The sequence below is a fragment of the Peromyscus maniculatus genome, chromosome 1, assembly GCF_049852395.1.
Source record: "Peromyscus maniculatus bairdii isolate BWxNUB_F1_BW_parent chromosome 1, HU_Pman_BW_mat_3.1, whole genome shotgun sequence".
NCBI classification, from domain to species: domain Eukaryota; kingdom Metazoa; phylum Chordata; class Mammalia; order Rodentia; family Cricetidae; genus Peromyscus; species Peromyscus maniculatus.
The window spans coordinates 22,010,776-22,028,805 of NC_134852.1; the positions used below are offsets into that span (position 1 = coordinate 22,010,776).

The 18,030-nt window shown below is 36.5% G+C and overlaps 1 protein-coding gene across 2 annotated transcripts in view; it reads left to right on the plus strand.

Annotated features, from left to right (window-relative positions):
- Nucleotides 1–216: 216 nt before the first annotated feature.
- Nucleotides 217–18,030, plus strand: part of LOC143266817 (sulfotransferase 2A2-like) — a 41,228-nt gene continuing 23,414 nt past the window's right edge. The window contains exons 1-4 of one of the 2 annotated variants that reach the window (XM_076571681.1): nucleotides 217–463; nucleotides 1,697–1,905; nucleotides 3,750–3,876; nucleotides 14,101–14,217. In XM_076571681.1, coding sequence (XP_076427796.1) covers nucleotides 331–463; nucleotides 1,697–1,905; nucleotides 3,750–3,876; nucleotides 14,101–14,217 — 586 coding nt within the window. In that variant the 5' untranslated portion in view covers nucleotides 217–330. The remainder of the gene's footprint in view (nucleotides 464–1,696; nucleotides 1,906–3,749; nucleotides 3,877–14,100; nucleotides 14,218–18,030) is intronic. The other variant, XM_076571684.1, reaches the window with a different exon arrangement.

Here is an 18,030-nt window from a genome sequence, read left to right on the forward strand (position 1 = left end):
ATTCTTAATGCTTAATTGTATTAGAAAAATATTTTAACTAAGCCTTATTTCAATGTCTAAGTACTTGTTATTGAGTTTCTAGTTTGGGGTCATGACCTCAGGCTCAAAATTCCCTGGAACAATTTCTGAATATGTTCACAGTGTAATGCAGCAACCTTTGACTGGTTTTTGCAATCTGTATTTTTTCGTATCAGCAGCTCATTTCAGTACAAACATTGGGATATTAATGATTCTTTGACTGCTCTATAAATTTTACCTCTCATCATTTGCTTTAAGCAGAACAGGTGGACAGTGTTGGAAATCTCACATCACCAAGAAAGAGTTTTTGGGATGTCAGCCTACTTTTGGTTTGAAGGAATACCTTTCTCTACTATAGTGTATAAAAGAGAAATTATTGAAGAAAGCCGTGATAAGTTTGTGATCAGAGATGAAGACACAGTCATACTGAGTTATCCTAAATCAGGTAAGGAATATCATTGAGAATGATCCTGAACTGTCTGTGGAAGTTTTCAGCTTTAATCATCCTTTATTTAGGTGGTGAATGCAATGCTTTATATATCTCATGTGTTCAATGGTTTGTGGATTTGGAGAGCTGTATCTGAGAGCATTTTCACTTAGAGGAAAAACTCTAACCTAACCAATATAGTCTTAGTGCCTGAGCTGATCCTGGGAGCAATGACAGTGTTTCCTAAAGCAGATTGTGGCATTGGTTTATCTCTGTGTAGAAGAGAGATAATGATGAGAATAAACAGATAAAATAGCATCAAGAAAAAAGGCATGAATGTAAGAATTTGTAGAGGAGAGGACAATATCAGGTAGAAGAATTACCATGGACCTTCTTCAGGTAGAAGAAAGAGTCTCAAAACTCAAGGAAAAAAAGAAAGGCATCATGGTCATTTGGGGAGGAGTATGGTGGGTGGCAGAAGCAGTAAACATTGGTTAAGTATTAGGTTGCTAACATCAAAGGGCAATAACATGAAAAATCTAAGGACAGTGGACTGCAGGAAAAGGATTCGGATAATATCCCAGAGAATAATATTAGAGAAATACTCATTGAGAAATGAGCATATAACCACAAATACATGTGTGTATGGTAAATAGACACATGGGAATTTATTTAAGCTAAAGTGAAGCAGTACCAATACATACAGTGCAGGATGGATGCAACTTAATGACATTGTGGTAAATGAAAGGTTCCAATCTCAAGGACAGATTCCATGTCTGCATTCGTGACAAATATTGGAATAGTTGAATTCATCAAAATGAAATGGTTCTTGACTGGAGGCAATGTTCAATAGGAAGGTTGGGGTTGCTGAGTAAAGATTCTCAGTTTTGTTAGGTGAAGTATTTTAAATCATCTGGAAGAATATATTTTGTACTTACACAATGTGGATATAGCAAATACCACATGCTTTTTTTCTTGGAAATAGCTACATTTAAATTTTATGGTTGTATATTCTTTTTTTTTTTTTTGGTTTTTCGAGACAGGGTTTCTCTGTGTAGCTTTGTGCCTTTCCTGGAGCTCACTTGGTAGCCCAGGCTGGCCTCGAACTCACAGAGATCCACCTGCCTCTGCCTCCCGAGTGCTGGGATTAAAGGCTTGTACCACCACGGCCTGGCAATGGTTGTATATTCTATTTAAGGCTTTTCAGAAGTGCTTTGAAATGAGTGTCTATAATTTTTCCTTCTTCTTCAGGAACTAACTGGCTGAAGGAGACTGTCTGCTTAATTCAGACCAAGGGAAATCCCAAATGGATCCAATCTGTGCCAATCTGGGAACGCTCTCCCTGGATAGAGACTCAAAAGGGATTTCCAATATTGATCAATAAGGAAGGACCACGCCTCATGTCCTCCCACCTCCCTTTCCATCTTTTCCCCAAGTCTTTCTTCAGATCCAAGGCTAAGGTCAGTGTCCAGTGGTTGAGAAATCTTTGGCCAAATGCTCATTAAACTTATTCTAGTGCATTGGGCCCTGAACCTCTGCCTTAAATGCATTCTGTGTAGATTTGGAGAGGGAAATTGGGATTCTTATGCCCTAGATAATGCTAATCTGTCCCCTCCTCAGATTATATCAGAGTACCAGGATATCAACCCACTCTCAGTGATCCTGGACAGATATAATGAGAAAGAGTGTATTATCACAGCAGGGAATTCAGGGATTATACATTCACGTAAAGTAGAGTTCAAACTCTAGTGTACAGTGGATTTTAATGTTTCCTTGTCATCAAAGTCATTTAGCTAAAATTGATTCTACATATAGCCAAAACCTAATGGGTGAATCAACCAAGCAGAGTTGCTCATAGGGGAAGCAGCCTGAACAGACACTAATGCTGTAATCTGGGAGATTGTTCAACAATCATGACTTATCTGTATCCATTGTGTCTTGCTGTGTCTGGCTGTCTATTAAGACCAGTAGCCACAAAAATCACCAACATCACTGATAGGGGATCTCTTAAAGGAATCAGAAATATCCAGGTTCTGACATATCATTGCTCATTGTTAATAAGAAAGTTTTGTGGAAGTCCCCACACCTTAGAATCTATAAGTATTTATGCTTAAACTACAAAGACAAATGTAGAAAACAATCTCTCTTGAAACTATCACAATGAAGTTGTGAACATAAACCTATATATGTGAGTCTTATCTAGATTTGGAAAACTTGTGTCTGGGGAAATTAAGGCCTAAAAGGTGAATTATATAATAATGTCACAATGAGCATTGGGACAAAATATTAATTTCATTAATTATTTAATATTAATTTGTTTGAAATTATTTCTTCTGTTTTTGAGATTGTACCATAATTACATACATTATTCCCCCTTCCTCTCTCCAGGCTTTCCATTATAGCCCTCTTTTATTTTTTTCTTTTTTTATGGTTTTTCAAGATAGGTTTTCTCTACGTATCTTTGTGCCTTTCCTGCATCTCGCTCTGTAGACCAGGCTGGCCTGGAAATCACAAAGATCCACCTTCCTCTGCCTCCCAAGTGCTGGGATTAAAGGCATTTGCCACTACCATCAGCCTTTTCTCTCTTTCAAATTTGTGGGTTTTTTTCATCATTTTTTGTTACATCTGTATTTGTATCTACATATTCCTAAGGACCTTGGTACAATCTGTTCAGTACGTACAAAGTTAGTCTATGTATGTTTTCAAGGCTAAGAAAATGGTATGGAATAACCAATTGCTATGCTTTTCTCTGGGAAGTCTATTTCTTTCCATCTCAGCATTTTTTAGGTGCTCGTGGGTCTTTGTGTTCACCATTTTGCAATGAATTATTAGCATTAAACTCTGCATCATGATTCTTTTGAGAGTTTTTCTTTTATAGTTATAGTTATAGAAACCAATTAGTTTGTCATTTTTCAGATATATTTAGCATAGTATGCATTATTGTGTGTATATAAGAATCCTTTCATACTGGATGGATAGTCTTCCACACTATAAAATATTGATCTTTACAGGTACTGAGTCAATCTTGCCTTTTTCTTGTTGCTGTTTTTTTTACAGTGTTAGTGACCTCAGTCTTTTTGCTGTTACATTATTGTAAATCAAATAAAATTATAAAAGTGTATATAAAATTATACATTCTGATAAATATAGATACTTTGTACTTCTGCTCATATTCTGTTCAAATAAAAATAATAAATATTTTTGGAAACCTCATTGATATTTGATTGACTTTTCATATAAACTATGCCAGATAAAATTGGTTTATGACTATATTGACATTCATTTACATGTTTTTCCATTCAAGGTGATCTATATCATCAGAAATCCCAAAGATATTCTTGTGTCTGGTTATTTTTTCCAACGTAACACAAACCTTATTGATAATCCAGAGTCACTAGGAACTTACATTGAATGGTTCATCAAAGGAAATGGTGAGTGTCCTGTTAAATATAGGGGTTGAGGAAGGCTCAGTTACATTTATGAAGATAAGGTGTGATATAGATTAGGCTGGTCTTGAATTCTCTAAGCAGATAGGGGTAATCTTGAGATCGACTCCTCCTCCCTGCACTTCCTGAGTTCTAAGACTATAAGCAGTCACTTCTATATTCTGTTTATTTAATCATGGGATTCAATCCCCAGTCATTTATGTTATCTAACTTGGTTATGACTTGGTTAATATATTCTGTAATTTTATCTTGGCTCCATCTTATTCCTCTATACTTTACCAACCTGTTGATCCAAAGAGCATTACCATCACAAACCTAATTGTGAAGTCTTCCTGCTCTCACAAGCCACTGCCTAATAGCACAGCTACATCTTGACCTATGAATAACCATCCTGGCAATATTTGGAGTATCTAGTCTTTCTAGTACTGAGGAAGATGTTATACCTTGTGCCTAACAGAACAAGATTGATAGCAACAACACTAGGACCTATGTCTTTCTCATCATGAATATTTGACCATGATGACTGTATCAGATGTGAAGTCTTCTCAATCAGAAAATGATTGGTTACTCTGATACCACAATTGCAGTTATTGCACCAGTGGGTGTATGTTGTATGGATGGTTGAAGTTTAGATATCAGTGTCCATAGCTGAGTAATATTATTGACAAGAATCTCCCATTAGAATCCTACATAAACCTTTTGTTACAATGAAAGCTATTCAGCAGAAAGGCATATTTCAGCTCATTCCCAGTTTTCTTCCCTTATGTTGTGTGACAAGACTATGAGATTGGCTTTAGGAATAGGGTCTTAGCTGGGCAGTGGTGGTGCACATCTTTAATCCCAGCACTCAGGATGCAAAAGCCAGGTGGATCTCTGTGAGTTCAAGTCCTCAGGCCCATTTTAGGCAACAATTCCTAAGGAGGTATCCCAATAATAGCAATGGAGTTTTCATTTTATAACCAATAACTTCTGGGACCAGTAGAATCTGCTCATGAAAGCTGCGTTGATTTAAACTCTTTAATAATTTTTTAAATGAGCTTACAAACTAATAGCATTTTTATATATTCTACGTTTTGGTTAATTCTATCCCTAATTTACCCACCCCATCTTTGCATCCACACAATCAGTCTCATATTCCTTTCCTTCATATTGGTACCATATGTGTCCTGGTGCTTATCTCTCCTTAAGGTCTTTTTTTTTTCTTGCTACTCTTCTAATGGCTCTTTTGTGCTTTCCTCTCCTTTATATACACATCAAAGTAAACATGCTAAGAATTTGTCTCGAATCCAAATATGAAACAAAAGATGCAGTGTTTGTCTATCTGTTCTTGTGTTACCATCTTAAGTATATTTTCAAGTTCCAACTATTTTACTGTGAAATTCATACTTTCATCTTTAAAGCTCAATGAAATTTTACTGTGTGTACATATCACAATCTCATCTATTTCCAGTTGATGGGCATCTAGGCCAAAACTGTTCTGTAGCTATTATGAATAGAGCAGCAATTAGCACAAATGTTCAAGTATCTATGTAGTTGTATATATCTAAGTCTATAGTTCTATATACCTACCTAGTTAGAGTATATATCTAAAATTTGATAGCTGGGTCATATGGAATTTCTGTTTTCAGCCTTTTTTATGCTTCCCACAGTGATTTGAATAATGGCTGTGCAATTTTCTGTCCAAACAATGTTTTTCTTTTCACACAATTTTTCTGAAAATTAAAAAAAATAAAAACTAAATTTTATTATAAAGCAGCTTGCACATAAATAAAAACCAGATTCACCAAAATTATTGAGACTCAAAGTCTATACAGTTTAATGAATTTGTACACAGTTAGCATTGGTATCCAAAACAGAATCTGGGAAACTCAATATTAAATGTTTTACTTTCAATATTCCTTATATTTCACTGAATTTTGGACCACAAGACCCTCAAAACCATGAGAAATTTAGAACAAGAAAAACATTAGCCTATATTCTCATTTAACAGTCTTGTCCATTACTCCTTTCTCATCCATTTATATTTAAATTATCTTTTCTTTTCAAACATTTTCAACATATATTTCAAACATTTACTATTTTTCCTCTCTTTGTCTTTTTGTTGTTGTTTGTGAGATGTGTTTTCTCTATGTTACAGCTCTGGCATTTTTTTAAATAACTGTGACCATTCTGACATAGATAAGAAGGACTCCTAAGTAGTTTTTAGTTTTTATTTTGTATTTCTTTGTGAGTTAATGTTGATGAACACTTTCAAAATTCATATGAGGCATTCCCTTTCTTTTATGGTATACTTTTTAGTTCCATACCACAGGTTTTGATCCAATTCTTTCTTTATATTGAATATTTTATTATCTTTAATTCTTGTTAGATACTAGATACACATTGTCTGGAAGCATATAACTGGCAAAGCTTTCTTCCATTTTATTAGCTGAATCTTCACATGATTAATAATTTCCTTTGGTGGATAGAAATCTTTTAATTTCAAGGGGTCCCAATTGTTGAGTATTTGCCTTATTTTCTGAGTGAGATGAGTAGCATTTAGAAAGTCCTTATCTGTGGTTACCTCTCAAAGTGCACTTCCTATAATTTCCTCAACTGTGTCAGAGTTTTGTGTCTTCTGTTGAGGGTCTTGATACATTTACAATTGGTATAAATGTGTGTGTGTGTGTGTGTGTGTGTGTGTGTGTGTGTGTGTGATGAAGGATTACGATCGAAATTCATTCTTCCACACATAGCAATCTAATGTCCAAAATACCATGTACTGAAGATACCAAGATCTTTCTTTCAATGCATGTTTTTAATATTTTTTTCAAAAATACAGTGCCTGCAGTTGTGTGAACTTATGTCTTGGTTTTCTATTCAATTAATCCACTTTTTTTGTGTCAGTACTTTGCTGTTTTCATTACTCTATCTCTGTAGTATAACTGGAAATAAGGTACTATATTTTTCCAAGGTTGCTTTGATTATCTGCAATTGTTTGTGCTTTTGTATGAATTTATTATTGAACTTGTTCTTTAGAAATTACAAAGATGTATAAATTATATTCTGCTTATTAAAACCCTTTTCCCTCTCTAATCTCCCTCTCACCTTTAGTAACCCCCATTCCCTACAGTTCTCTTTTATAACTTTCACATCTATTTATTGGTGGCCCATTCAATTTAACCATGATTTTTATCTTCTGTGGGAATGTGGGGTTTTGACTACCAATGGAAACCTAGTTGGCACCTCACTGGGGACACAACTGAGGACAGTGACTTCCTACCACCCAGAATCATTCAGTATTCATAATTTCATTATGGAGTTGTAGTGTCCAGTGAGTACCTTCATCACAGTATGATACCTCATTTTTGAGCAAGTCTTATGCAGGATCTTTGCAGCTGCTTCAGCAGCTTTAAGATCATGAGTACACTTGTTCTGTCATGCCCACATGTCAACATTTTCCATTCCTTCTTTTTTTTCAACTTTTACATTATTTACACTGCCTCTTCTGCGATGATCCCTGAGGATTAGAGACAGTTCTGTAGTGTTGAATTTAAGAATGAACATCTAACCATTCCACAATAATTTGAAGATTATTAATTTTTATTTCTATTGATAACACTAAAAACCTTGATTGGTATTGTACTGAGTGTAGCAGGAATCTTAGAGAGTCTTATTAATAAAATAAAACACGAGCCAGGTATTGGGGTGAGCACTGGAAAATCAGGTAGACAGAACAAGCCACAGCTATCTTACCTCACCAGATCCTCAACTGGTCTTGTTTCCTCAGACTGGAGGCTTCTGAGTCCTCATCCAGAATGGGTCTGAGCTGAATTGCTGCTCAAAAGCCTGAATGCTTAACTAGCCAAATGCTTAACCAGCCAAATGCTTCTAGTTTCTGGTCCTCACGCCTTATATACCTTTCTGCTTTCTACCATCACTCCCTGGGATTAAAGGCTTGTTTTTTGGGATTAAAGTTGTGATGAGTCATTATGCCTGTCTGTATCCTTGAACACATGGATTTCTGCCTCTGGAATACTAGGATTAAAGACATGTGGTACCACTGCCTATCCTTTATGATTAATATTGTGGCTGCTCTGTCTCTGACCCCAGATAAGTTTATTAGCATGGACAATATTTGGGGGAATACAATACCACAACTGAGTCTGTTCATTGCTTATGGTAGGATGGGCATTTTCATAATATGAATTTCTCTAGTTTGTGACCATGGAAACATTTTCCATCTCCTGACATCTGCATAAGAGTCTCTCCTTAATGTGTTGAGGTTTTCAGTAATGAGGGCTTTGCCTCCTGGGTGTATTCATTACTTTTCTATTGCTGTGATAAAACACCATGAACAAGGCAACATATTGAAGGAATGCTTTGTTTGGAACATATGATTCCAGAGTGATAAGAATCAATCATTACCACTACAGGTAGTATGGCACCAGGAAGACAGGCATGGCATAGGCATAACACCTGAGATCTCACAACTCAAGCCACAAACAGGAGGCAGAAGGAGAGCACTCAAAACAGTGCTAGTCCTTGATACCTTAATCCCACCCCAGTGACATATTTCATCCAGCAAGTTCATACTTGCTGATCTTCCCATAAGATACAACATCTGCAAACCAAGTATTGTAACCTGAACATTATATGGGACATTTTTACAAGGCAGCACACTTGTTTAGGTTTATTCTGAGATGTCTTCTTTAGACATTTGTTAACAGACTGATATATCTGATTTGTTTCTCAATTTGTTCATCATTCGTATAGAGAAAAACTAATTATGTTTGTTTGATAATTTTGTACCCTGTCACTTTGTTAAGAGTCTTTATCAGATCTAAGTGATCCTTGCTAAACACTTTCAGTCTTGCACTGATAGAGTTGTATCACTCAAGAATAGGTACTTTGACTTGATTTTTTTCTTATTTGTACAGCTTTTATTTGTTCATTTATCTTTTTTTTCGATCTTAGAATTTGGTACTATATGTAAAAAGATTGGAGGAAGTCACTTCAATTTATTCTTGCTTGTACTGGAAATATATTGGATTTCCCCCTACCTAGAAAATGTAAGCTACAGTTTTCCTACATATGGCCAATACAATGTTGAAATATGCTCTTTCTATTCTAAGTTCTTTGGCATTTTATACATGAGGGAATGATAAATTTTATCAAAAATTCTTTTCTTCATCTACACTGATTATCATGGCTTTTCTGTTCTTTATTCTATTTATACTATTTAATTTATATTTATCAATGTTTGTGTATTGAACCAGCCCTTCATTGAGTCTCTGGAATAAAGCCAACTTGATCATGGTGAATGGCTGTTTGGATATAGTGTGTGTGTGTCTGTGTGTGTGTGTGTGTGTGTGTGTGTGTGTGTGTGTGTGTGTGTGTGTCTGTGTGTGTGTGTACTTGTGCATGTGCATGTACATATATATGTATACTGTATGGGTCCATGTATACCCAAATGTGCAGCTGGAAACCAGAGAAAAACTTACAGGAATGTGTTCTTTCTTTTGAACATATGGATTTTGGTCTTCAGGTTTGGCAATAAGCAACTTTACCTGTTCAGCCATTTTACTATCACTAATAAGTTCCTGAATATGTTAACAAAGTATTTTATTGAGAAACTTTGCATCCATGTTAATCATAGATCTTGGTATATATGATATCTTTGCGGTTGAATATTTGTCTGTTCTTCATATCAAGATGATACTTCAAAAATGGTTTGGTAATGAGCCTTATTTTCCTTCGTTTATGTAACAGTTCAAAAATCTTTTTGTTCTCTGAAGGTCTGGAAAAATTCATCTGGTCTGAACATTTCTCTTTCTTTAGAAATTTTTTAAATTACTTTTGCAAACTCATTGTTGTTATAGGCCTTAGAGTATTTTTATAACATAATTTTTATTGATTCTTTGGGAATTTTTCATCATGCATATCATTCCCATTCATTGCCCTGTCCTTTCATATCTATCCTCCACCCTTGTACCCTGCCACATAAAAGAAAATAAAAATGAAAACAAAATAAAAACAAAAACAACAAAACAATATCTCACTGACCCCTGTGGGGAATGATAAGCTCTGCTATCAGTCAGCAGTCTTCTGTCATACCAGTCACAATTGTCACATCTCCAATTCTGGCATTCTTGTCCCTGTTCACTCCTCTGTACTCCCCATCTATGCACCGCATATTTGTTCATTATAGTTGCATTGGGTGCTGTTGTGTGTCACACCACAAACCCTTTTGCCCAAACAGCTTTAATTTCAAATGTTCATTGCAATAAATGGCTGGTCTGGTTCAGGGTCTCTGGCTATGGCTACACCATCAATACTGGACCCTCATCTAGACTCCTCTCAGATATCCTACTATATCTCAAAATCAAGGAAATCCTGTAGCCATGGTTCCCCAGGACCAGCTCTTTCCATCATCTCCAGCAGCTCATAGACAGGGTAGATCTTGGAGAGAGCCAACTAAAGGCTGAGGATTTGAGCTTCAGTGGTAGCTGATTTGGTCAGCCTCAGTATTTGCTGTGCCCTCCCTTGGCTCCTGAAGTGGCAGATGAGAGGCAGAGTCAGGCCTGAGTGTTTTACAGGTTTATTTTATGTTATGTGTAGAAGGGATTTGTTGCATGTATGTGTGTTTTTTGGACATGTGTCTTGTGCCCACAGAGGCAGAAACATGGCATTGTGAGCTATCATGTAGTTACTGGATATTGAATCCTGACCCTCTAGAAGAAAAGTAATTATTTTTAAATTCTGAGCCTTGTCCCCACGTCTACCTATTTAAAATTTTAAAATGTCATCTTAGTTTTATTTAGGTAGGTTTTAATCCATGTTGAAATTTAATCCATATATTTTAGTTTTTCTGGTTTAGTGGAATGATTTTAATTTAAACTTTAATAATTCTTTGAATTCACTGGTGCTTGTCATAAGGAGTGATTCCTTTTTCATGACTTAACTGTATTATCTTTTACTCTTTCACTTCCTTTTCTTAGTTTATCCATGGTGATATTTTATTTGTGTTGAAATGTGGTGACATTTTACCTTTGTATTAATAAATAAAGTTTACCCTGAAATCAAAGTAAATAGCAAGCCATTTTAAGTAAACAAAGAAGTCTGGCAGTGGTAGAATTTGCCCTTAAGTCTATCACTTAGAAGGTAAAGTCTCTGTGTGTTCAAGGCCACACTAGAGAACAGAGCCAAGCATGATGACATGTGCCTTTAATCATAGTACCAACCATAGAGGCCTGGAGGTCTGTACAGATAGACAGAAAATGAGTGGTGTAGGAAGAGGAAGTGAGGTATTTGGGCTAACAGACCAATCAGAGGGCAAACAGCAAGTCATATAAGACTGGTTAGATAGGATGTCACTCTCTATGGAAGCTGCAGAGTTGGTGAGTTAACGATGGCTGGTGGCTTTCCCTAGTTCCCTGATCTCTCTAAGGCTTTCACCCCTATATTTGGCTTCATGGTTTTTTCTTTAATAAGACCATTTAGAAATTCATCTACATTTATCTGAAGTTTTGTCAATATTATTTATATGTTGAAGGAAAAACTATTTCATCGACTCTGGATTTGTTTGGTTGCTGTTGCTGTTTTCATTTCACTAACTTTTTTTAATGTCAGTGTTTTCTTTCCAGCTTCTAATTTTGATGTTTGACGCATTCCTTTTCCAAAGCCCTAAGGCCATTCTTTAGCTAATTTATTAGAAATATCTTTGACATTATAATATAGTTAATTTGAACTATAAACATTCCTCTTAGGGCATTTTTCATTGCATCTCATAGTTTAAAGTATATTGTGGTATTTTTGTTTCATTTCATTGAAAGAATCTTTCCATTCATGATTTCATCAAGGACTCATAAAGTTGTGAGTTGTTTATTCTCCATGAGTTTGTTTATGTTGTGGAGTTTTTCTTATTTATTTATAGTCATTTTATACTTTTGGGGTAGAACATAAGGAATTATTTCATTTTCCCTATGTATTTTAAGATGCTCTTTGTGACCTTGTATATGTCTATTTTATAGAAAGTTCCATGTGCTTCTGAGAACATGGTGTATTCTTCAGTCTTTGGGTACATTATTCTATAGATGTCTTTAAAGACCATTTTACCTGTGATGTCAGTTAATTCTAATTATTTTCTATTGTGATGAAGTGTTAACTATTGGAAATGAAAGTACTGTGATGCTTGCCTATGGTTTTACATCTAGTACTATTTTCTGTGCATAACTGGGTGAACCTGTGTTTGTTATTGTACAATTCTCCCCATGAATTGTTCCCTTAAGCAGTAGAAAGTAATGTTTATCATTGCTCAATACATTTCAAGTCTATTATGTCAGATTAGATCAGCAACATGTCCCTGTTTTCTAGCTCCATTTCCCCAGAATCTCTTTTTTCCATTATTTCATGGTAAGGTGATAGCTGTCTTATATGATGACTACAACAAATATAAACATCCTAGAACTTTAATCCAATGTCCTCCACTGTGTCTTTTGATTAAGGAATTGGCACCATTAATATTCAGTTACTAGTGTGTAGCTGGAGTTTTCTTGTGTCCTGGCCTTCCAGTAGTCAGGGCAAATCTCTCCCACTAGTGTCCCCAAATAAACACACAGAGACTTATATTATTTACAAACTGAATGGCCTAATGGCTCAGACTTCTTGCTAGCTGATCTTATATCTTAGATAAACCCATTTCTATAAATCTGGACTGTAGATGTTACCAACCATCTTATTAAATAAGAAACACAGAACCAATGCAAAGAAGAAAGCCAACAGATCAGAGCTAAGAGCTTTACCTGTCTGGTGCAGCTAGCCTTTTCAGCCAAGAGACCTACTTCCTGTGTTTTCATCTTTATATAGACTTTCTGTTCTGCCTTCTCATTGGTTGTAAAGCCAACCACATGACTGCCTGGTCACTGCCTGTTTGTACAGACCTCCAGGTCTTCTATGGTTGTTATTGAGATTAAAGATGTGTGTCTCCAATATTGGCTGTATCCTTGAATACAAAGAGATTTACCTAGGTCTGCCTACCAAGTGCTGGGATGAAAAGCATGCACCACCACTGCCCAGCTTTCACTATGGCTTTAATAGCTCTGACCACTGGGCAACTTTATTTATTAGCATACAAATAAAATCACATTTCAGTACAAATAAAATATCACCATAATATACCTTGCCATGTGGCTTGTAGCTTACCTGGTACTTTACATCCTCCTCCCCATGGCTGGCTGGCACCATCTCTCTGACTGAGCCTTCTTCCACCCAGAATTCTCGCTCTCCTTGTCCTGCCTATACCATCCTTCCTGCCTAACTACTGGCCAATCTGTGTTTTATTTATCAATCAATCCTAGCAACATATATTCAGAGCATATATGACATCCTCAACACTTCAGCTGCACTAGTGAAAGGTGATTGTTGATTCCTCTCATTGTGATGATTTTACCAAGGTGATTGTGTTGTTTTCTTATTTAACTATTGATCTAGTTTGCTTTATGCTCTCTCAAGCCAGAAACAATGTAGGGGAAGAAATTGTTTATCTGGCTTAATCTTTCAGATTGCAATTTTCTATGGGAGAAGTCAAAGCCCTATCTCCAGAAGGAACTGAAGCAGAAAGCATTTTATTAATCTTCATGTTAACTTGTTATGGTGTCTTATGCTGAGCTGTCTTTCTCATAAAATCCAGTTACAGCTACCTATGCTGTGGGCCCTAACACACCAATCATCAATCAGGACAACAACTCAAATACTTTGTCATCAGCCAATCTGATCTGTACAAACTCTTTTTTTTCCTTTTGTTTTATTTTACAATACCATTCAGTTCTACATATCAGCCATGGATTCCCTTGTTTTCCCCCCTCCTGTCCTACCTCCACTTCCCACTTTCTCCAAGGCAAAGCCTCCCCCGAGGACTGAGATCGACCTGGTAGACTCAGTCCAGGTAGGTCTAGTCCCCTCCTCCCAGACTGAGCCAAGCATCCCTACATAAGCCCCAGGTTTCAAAGAGCCAACTCATGCAATGAGCACAGGACCCAGTACCACTGCCTAGATGCCTCCCAAAGAGATCAAGCCAATCAATTGTCTCACCTATTCAGATGGGGGCCCCTCAGCCTTTGGTTCATAGTTCATGTGTTTTCATTCGTTTGGCTATTTGTCCCTGTGCTTTATCCAACCTCGGTTTCAACAATTCTCACTCAAAAAACCCTCCTCTTTCTCACTTATTAGACTCCTGGAGCTCCACCCGAGGCCTAGCCATGGATCTCTGCATCCAGATTCCTCAGTCCTTGGATGGGATTTCTGGCACCACTATTAGGGTGTTTGGCCATCCCATCACCAGAGTAGGTCAGTTCTGGCTCTCTCTCAACCATTGCCAGCAGGCTATTTTGGGGGTATATTTGTGGATTTCTGTGGGCCTCTAGCACTTTGTTTCTTCTTTTTCTTATGAGGTCTTCATTTATCATGGTTTCCCACTCCTTGTTCTCCCACTCTGTTCTTGATCCAGCTTGGATCTCCTGCTCTCACAGGCTCTATTTCCCTTGACCCTAGCCCTTCATTACTCCCACATATGTCCAGGTTTCTCATGTTGATCTCAGCTATTTCTCCATCACTATCCACGATAATCAAGTAGGCTTCATCCCAGGGTTGCAAGGGTGGTTCAACATACAAAAGTCCGTCAATGTAATACAACATATAAACAAACACAAAGAAAAAAAACCACATGATCATCTCACTAGATGCAGAAAAGGCATTTGACAAAATCCAACACCCCTTCATGATAAAAGTCTTGGAGCAATCAGGAATACAGGGAACATACCTAAACATAATAAAGGCAATTTACAGCAAGCCAACAGCCAACATCAAATTAAATGGAGAGAAACTCAAAGCAATTCCACTATGACCTTTACAAACTCTTAAAAGAGGCTCTCTCAGATAATTCTAGGCTGAATCAACTTGAACATGGAAGATAACGCTTGCTTTGTTGCAGCCTTATGGATTCATTTTTTCTCTTTACTGGAAAAGATTCCTATAAGTATATTTTGTAGAACTGTTTTGATGATCATAAATTCATTTTGCATATTTTAGCATATTTTTTATCTTTGAATTATGAGAAGCAGTTTTGATGGGTACAGTAGACTGAGTTGTCATTGGTTGGCTTTAGAACTTGAAATACAGCTTTCCAGGCCCTCCAGCATTTTAAAATCTCATTTGAAAAATCTATTATTCTGACAGACCTTCCTTTACATTTGCTTGGTGTTTCTCCCTTGCCAGTTTCAATGTAATTTCTCTGATTATAATTTTATGAGGGAAATATATTTTCTGGTCTTGTATATATGGTGTTCTATATTTCTTCTTTATCTTAACTGGCATCTGTTCTAACAAAATACAACCTAGAGGAGAAAATGGTTATTTTTGTGTACAACTCCAAGTTACAGTTTATTTTTGAGGAGAAGCCTAGGCAGGTAGTTAAGGCATTGTGTTCACAGACAAGAGTAGAGAGACAATAAATATGCTTGCCCTTGCTTTCTTGTTCTCAGTTAATATTCTCTTACCTTATGCTTTCCTGAACCCACCTGAGTAGAAAAATGGGGCTGCTACAATAACCCTTCACCTTTTACATTATCAATTAACAATCAGAACAATCTTTCATTGACATACCCACAGGCTTTTGTGATCTAGATAATTCCTCAATAAAAATCTGTTCCAAGGCAGTTATAGGTGTTATAGGTTGTAGCAAGTTAACAGTAGGTAATTTTAATATAACATCTCTTAGATTTGTTTTTCTATAGAATGACAGATATCTTGGGATTCCCACTCATATCTTTATCTTATATTATCTTAGTTCTTGTTGCATTGTCCCACATCTTTCACCTTGCCTTCACACAGTGATATATTTTTCTTTTAAATTTTTCTTATTTATTGTGATCTACTGTATGTGTGTGCATATCTGTGTGGTTACACACATCTCACTGAACATTTGGAAGAACTTGAGGAAAACCTTGTGGAGTCAGTTGTGCATTTCTAATTTATATGGTTTACAGAGACTGAGGTTTGGTCAGCAGGTTTATATAATAAGCATTTTACCCACTGTCATATCATTATCCTTGACTGGTTATTGAATATTACTCACCACTGACACTAAAATTCTGTTGTTGTTTGTTGTATATATAGCCACTAGGTCTCATAATTTGATACCTATCTATTGAAATATTAGCAAATAATATATTTACAGGCTGAGTAGGATGATGTAAGTATTAATTGGGTGGAGAAGAATTGATAAAAAATTCAAGGCCATCCTTGTTTACTTACTAAGATTGAGGACAGCCTTGTGATGGGGAAATGTCTTTCTGTATGCTGTGAATAAGTTTTGCTCTGATTGGTTGATAAATAAAGGTATTTGGCCCATGGCAAGGCAGCTTAGAAGCAGGCAGGAAGTTCAAAGAGAGAGACAAGAAGAGATGCCACTGAGCTGTTCAAGGAGGTACATGTATTTGGATGCAGATAAAGCCAAGAACATATAAAGATACATAGATTAATATTTATGGAATAATTTAAGATATAAAAAATAGCTAGCAAAAAGTGTGAGCCATGACCATGCACTTATAATTAATATAAGCTTTGTGTGTTTACTTGGGAGATACAAGTATGTGGGATGTGTCCCTACTGCCAGCAGGTCAGGACACAGGAAATCTTCCAACTACAGCCTTGTTGGCATACACTTTGTAATTCATGTCCCCAAACAAATACCTTTTAAAACAATTTCCATAGCAGAAATGGTATTAATTATTATCAGTATTTATCACTGGATTATTTTTGGTGCACTCACTAAGATGCTGTCTTTTTTTGTGTTTTGAGACAGCATCTATTGTATCCCAAGTTGACAAGAAATTCATTATGTAATTGAAAATCACATTGAATCCCTGGTACTTGTGCTCTCCCTTCTTATATTTGGCATTACATATGTGTGACACAACATTTCACTTGGCTTCTAGCTTTTCCTTTTATGCACGTATGTACTTGTGTTTATGATGATGTGTATGCAAATGTGAGAATTTAGGTGTTCTTATGCTAAAGACAGATGATAATATCAGGTGTTGAACCAGGATTTCTATCTTGTTTGAGACAATCTTCTTCTTGTTCATCCCTGTGTGTGGCAAATTGGCAGGTCCTAAGCTTGTAGGCAATCTCCTGTCACCAACTCTCATGTCATTGAAGGGTTACTAGGTTTAAAAAAACAGGCTGCATCACCATGTTTGAATGGTTTTTGAGGATCAAAACTCAGGTCTTATGACATACAAGACAATTGATTTCCATTGAGCTATCACATGAGCCCAGCTTTCAATCTCTTTAAGTGACTTAATTCTCTCATATATTATGCAATTTACTTTATTGCTACACATTCTCTGTAGATATTTATCACCAGCAGGTTTCAATCAATTCTTAGTTTCATCGAATTCATGTATCCTTCTTCTCTGGTACTGGCTTAAGTCTTATCTTCTCTCCTGACTTGATTCATTTGGTTCTTGAGATAATGAGGAACAATAAAAGCCTGCAATGGAGGGCGAGGCAGGAAGAGACAGCACAAGTAGACCAGAAACAGTTAGTACACTCTGACTATTGAAAACACATCACAGTAGTACTAGGATGTAAATGAAGCATTGGGTTGAATATGGAAGGCTATGCCTTGACCATTTCTAGTTGTCTATGTTTTGGTGTCTTTGGTCTATAGGAGTCACTATTCACAAGTTGTGGAACTTTAGTGGTGAATGTTAGTGGGAAGAGATCTCCCTCTGAAGTGATTAATAGAGTTCTCCAGACATGATGGTAATAAAAAGTCACAACCTGGACATGCTCGGAATCCTCTGGCTTCATGTACTATTGTGATCACCTTTCAACAACTCATGCCTTTGTCACTGCTACTTGCCAATAGGATGTCTCCTCATGGCATCCGTAGTAAATCTGTGAGGTGATGAGTTCACTAATGAACTGGATTTTATCTGCTTACTAACTTGGTGTGTGTGGCAAATGATATCATTGAAATGATGACCAGACTTCAGGAGCTCAGGATTGAAGGGGAAGCCTTGGAGTCAATAAACTAATCACTTAACTTGACTTTTTTATCTGAGGGTGTAAAACATAATTTGCTGGGGCCAGAGA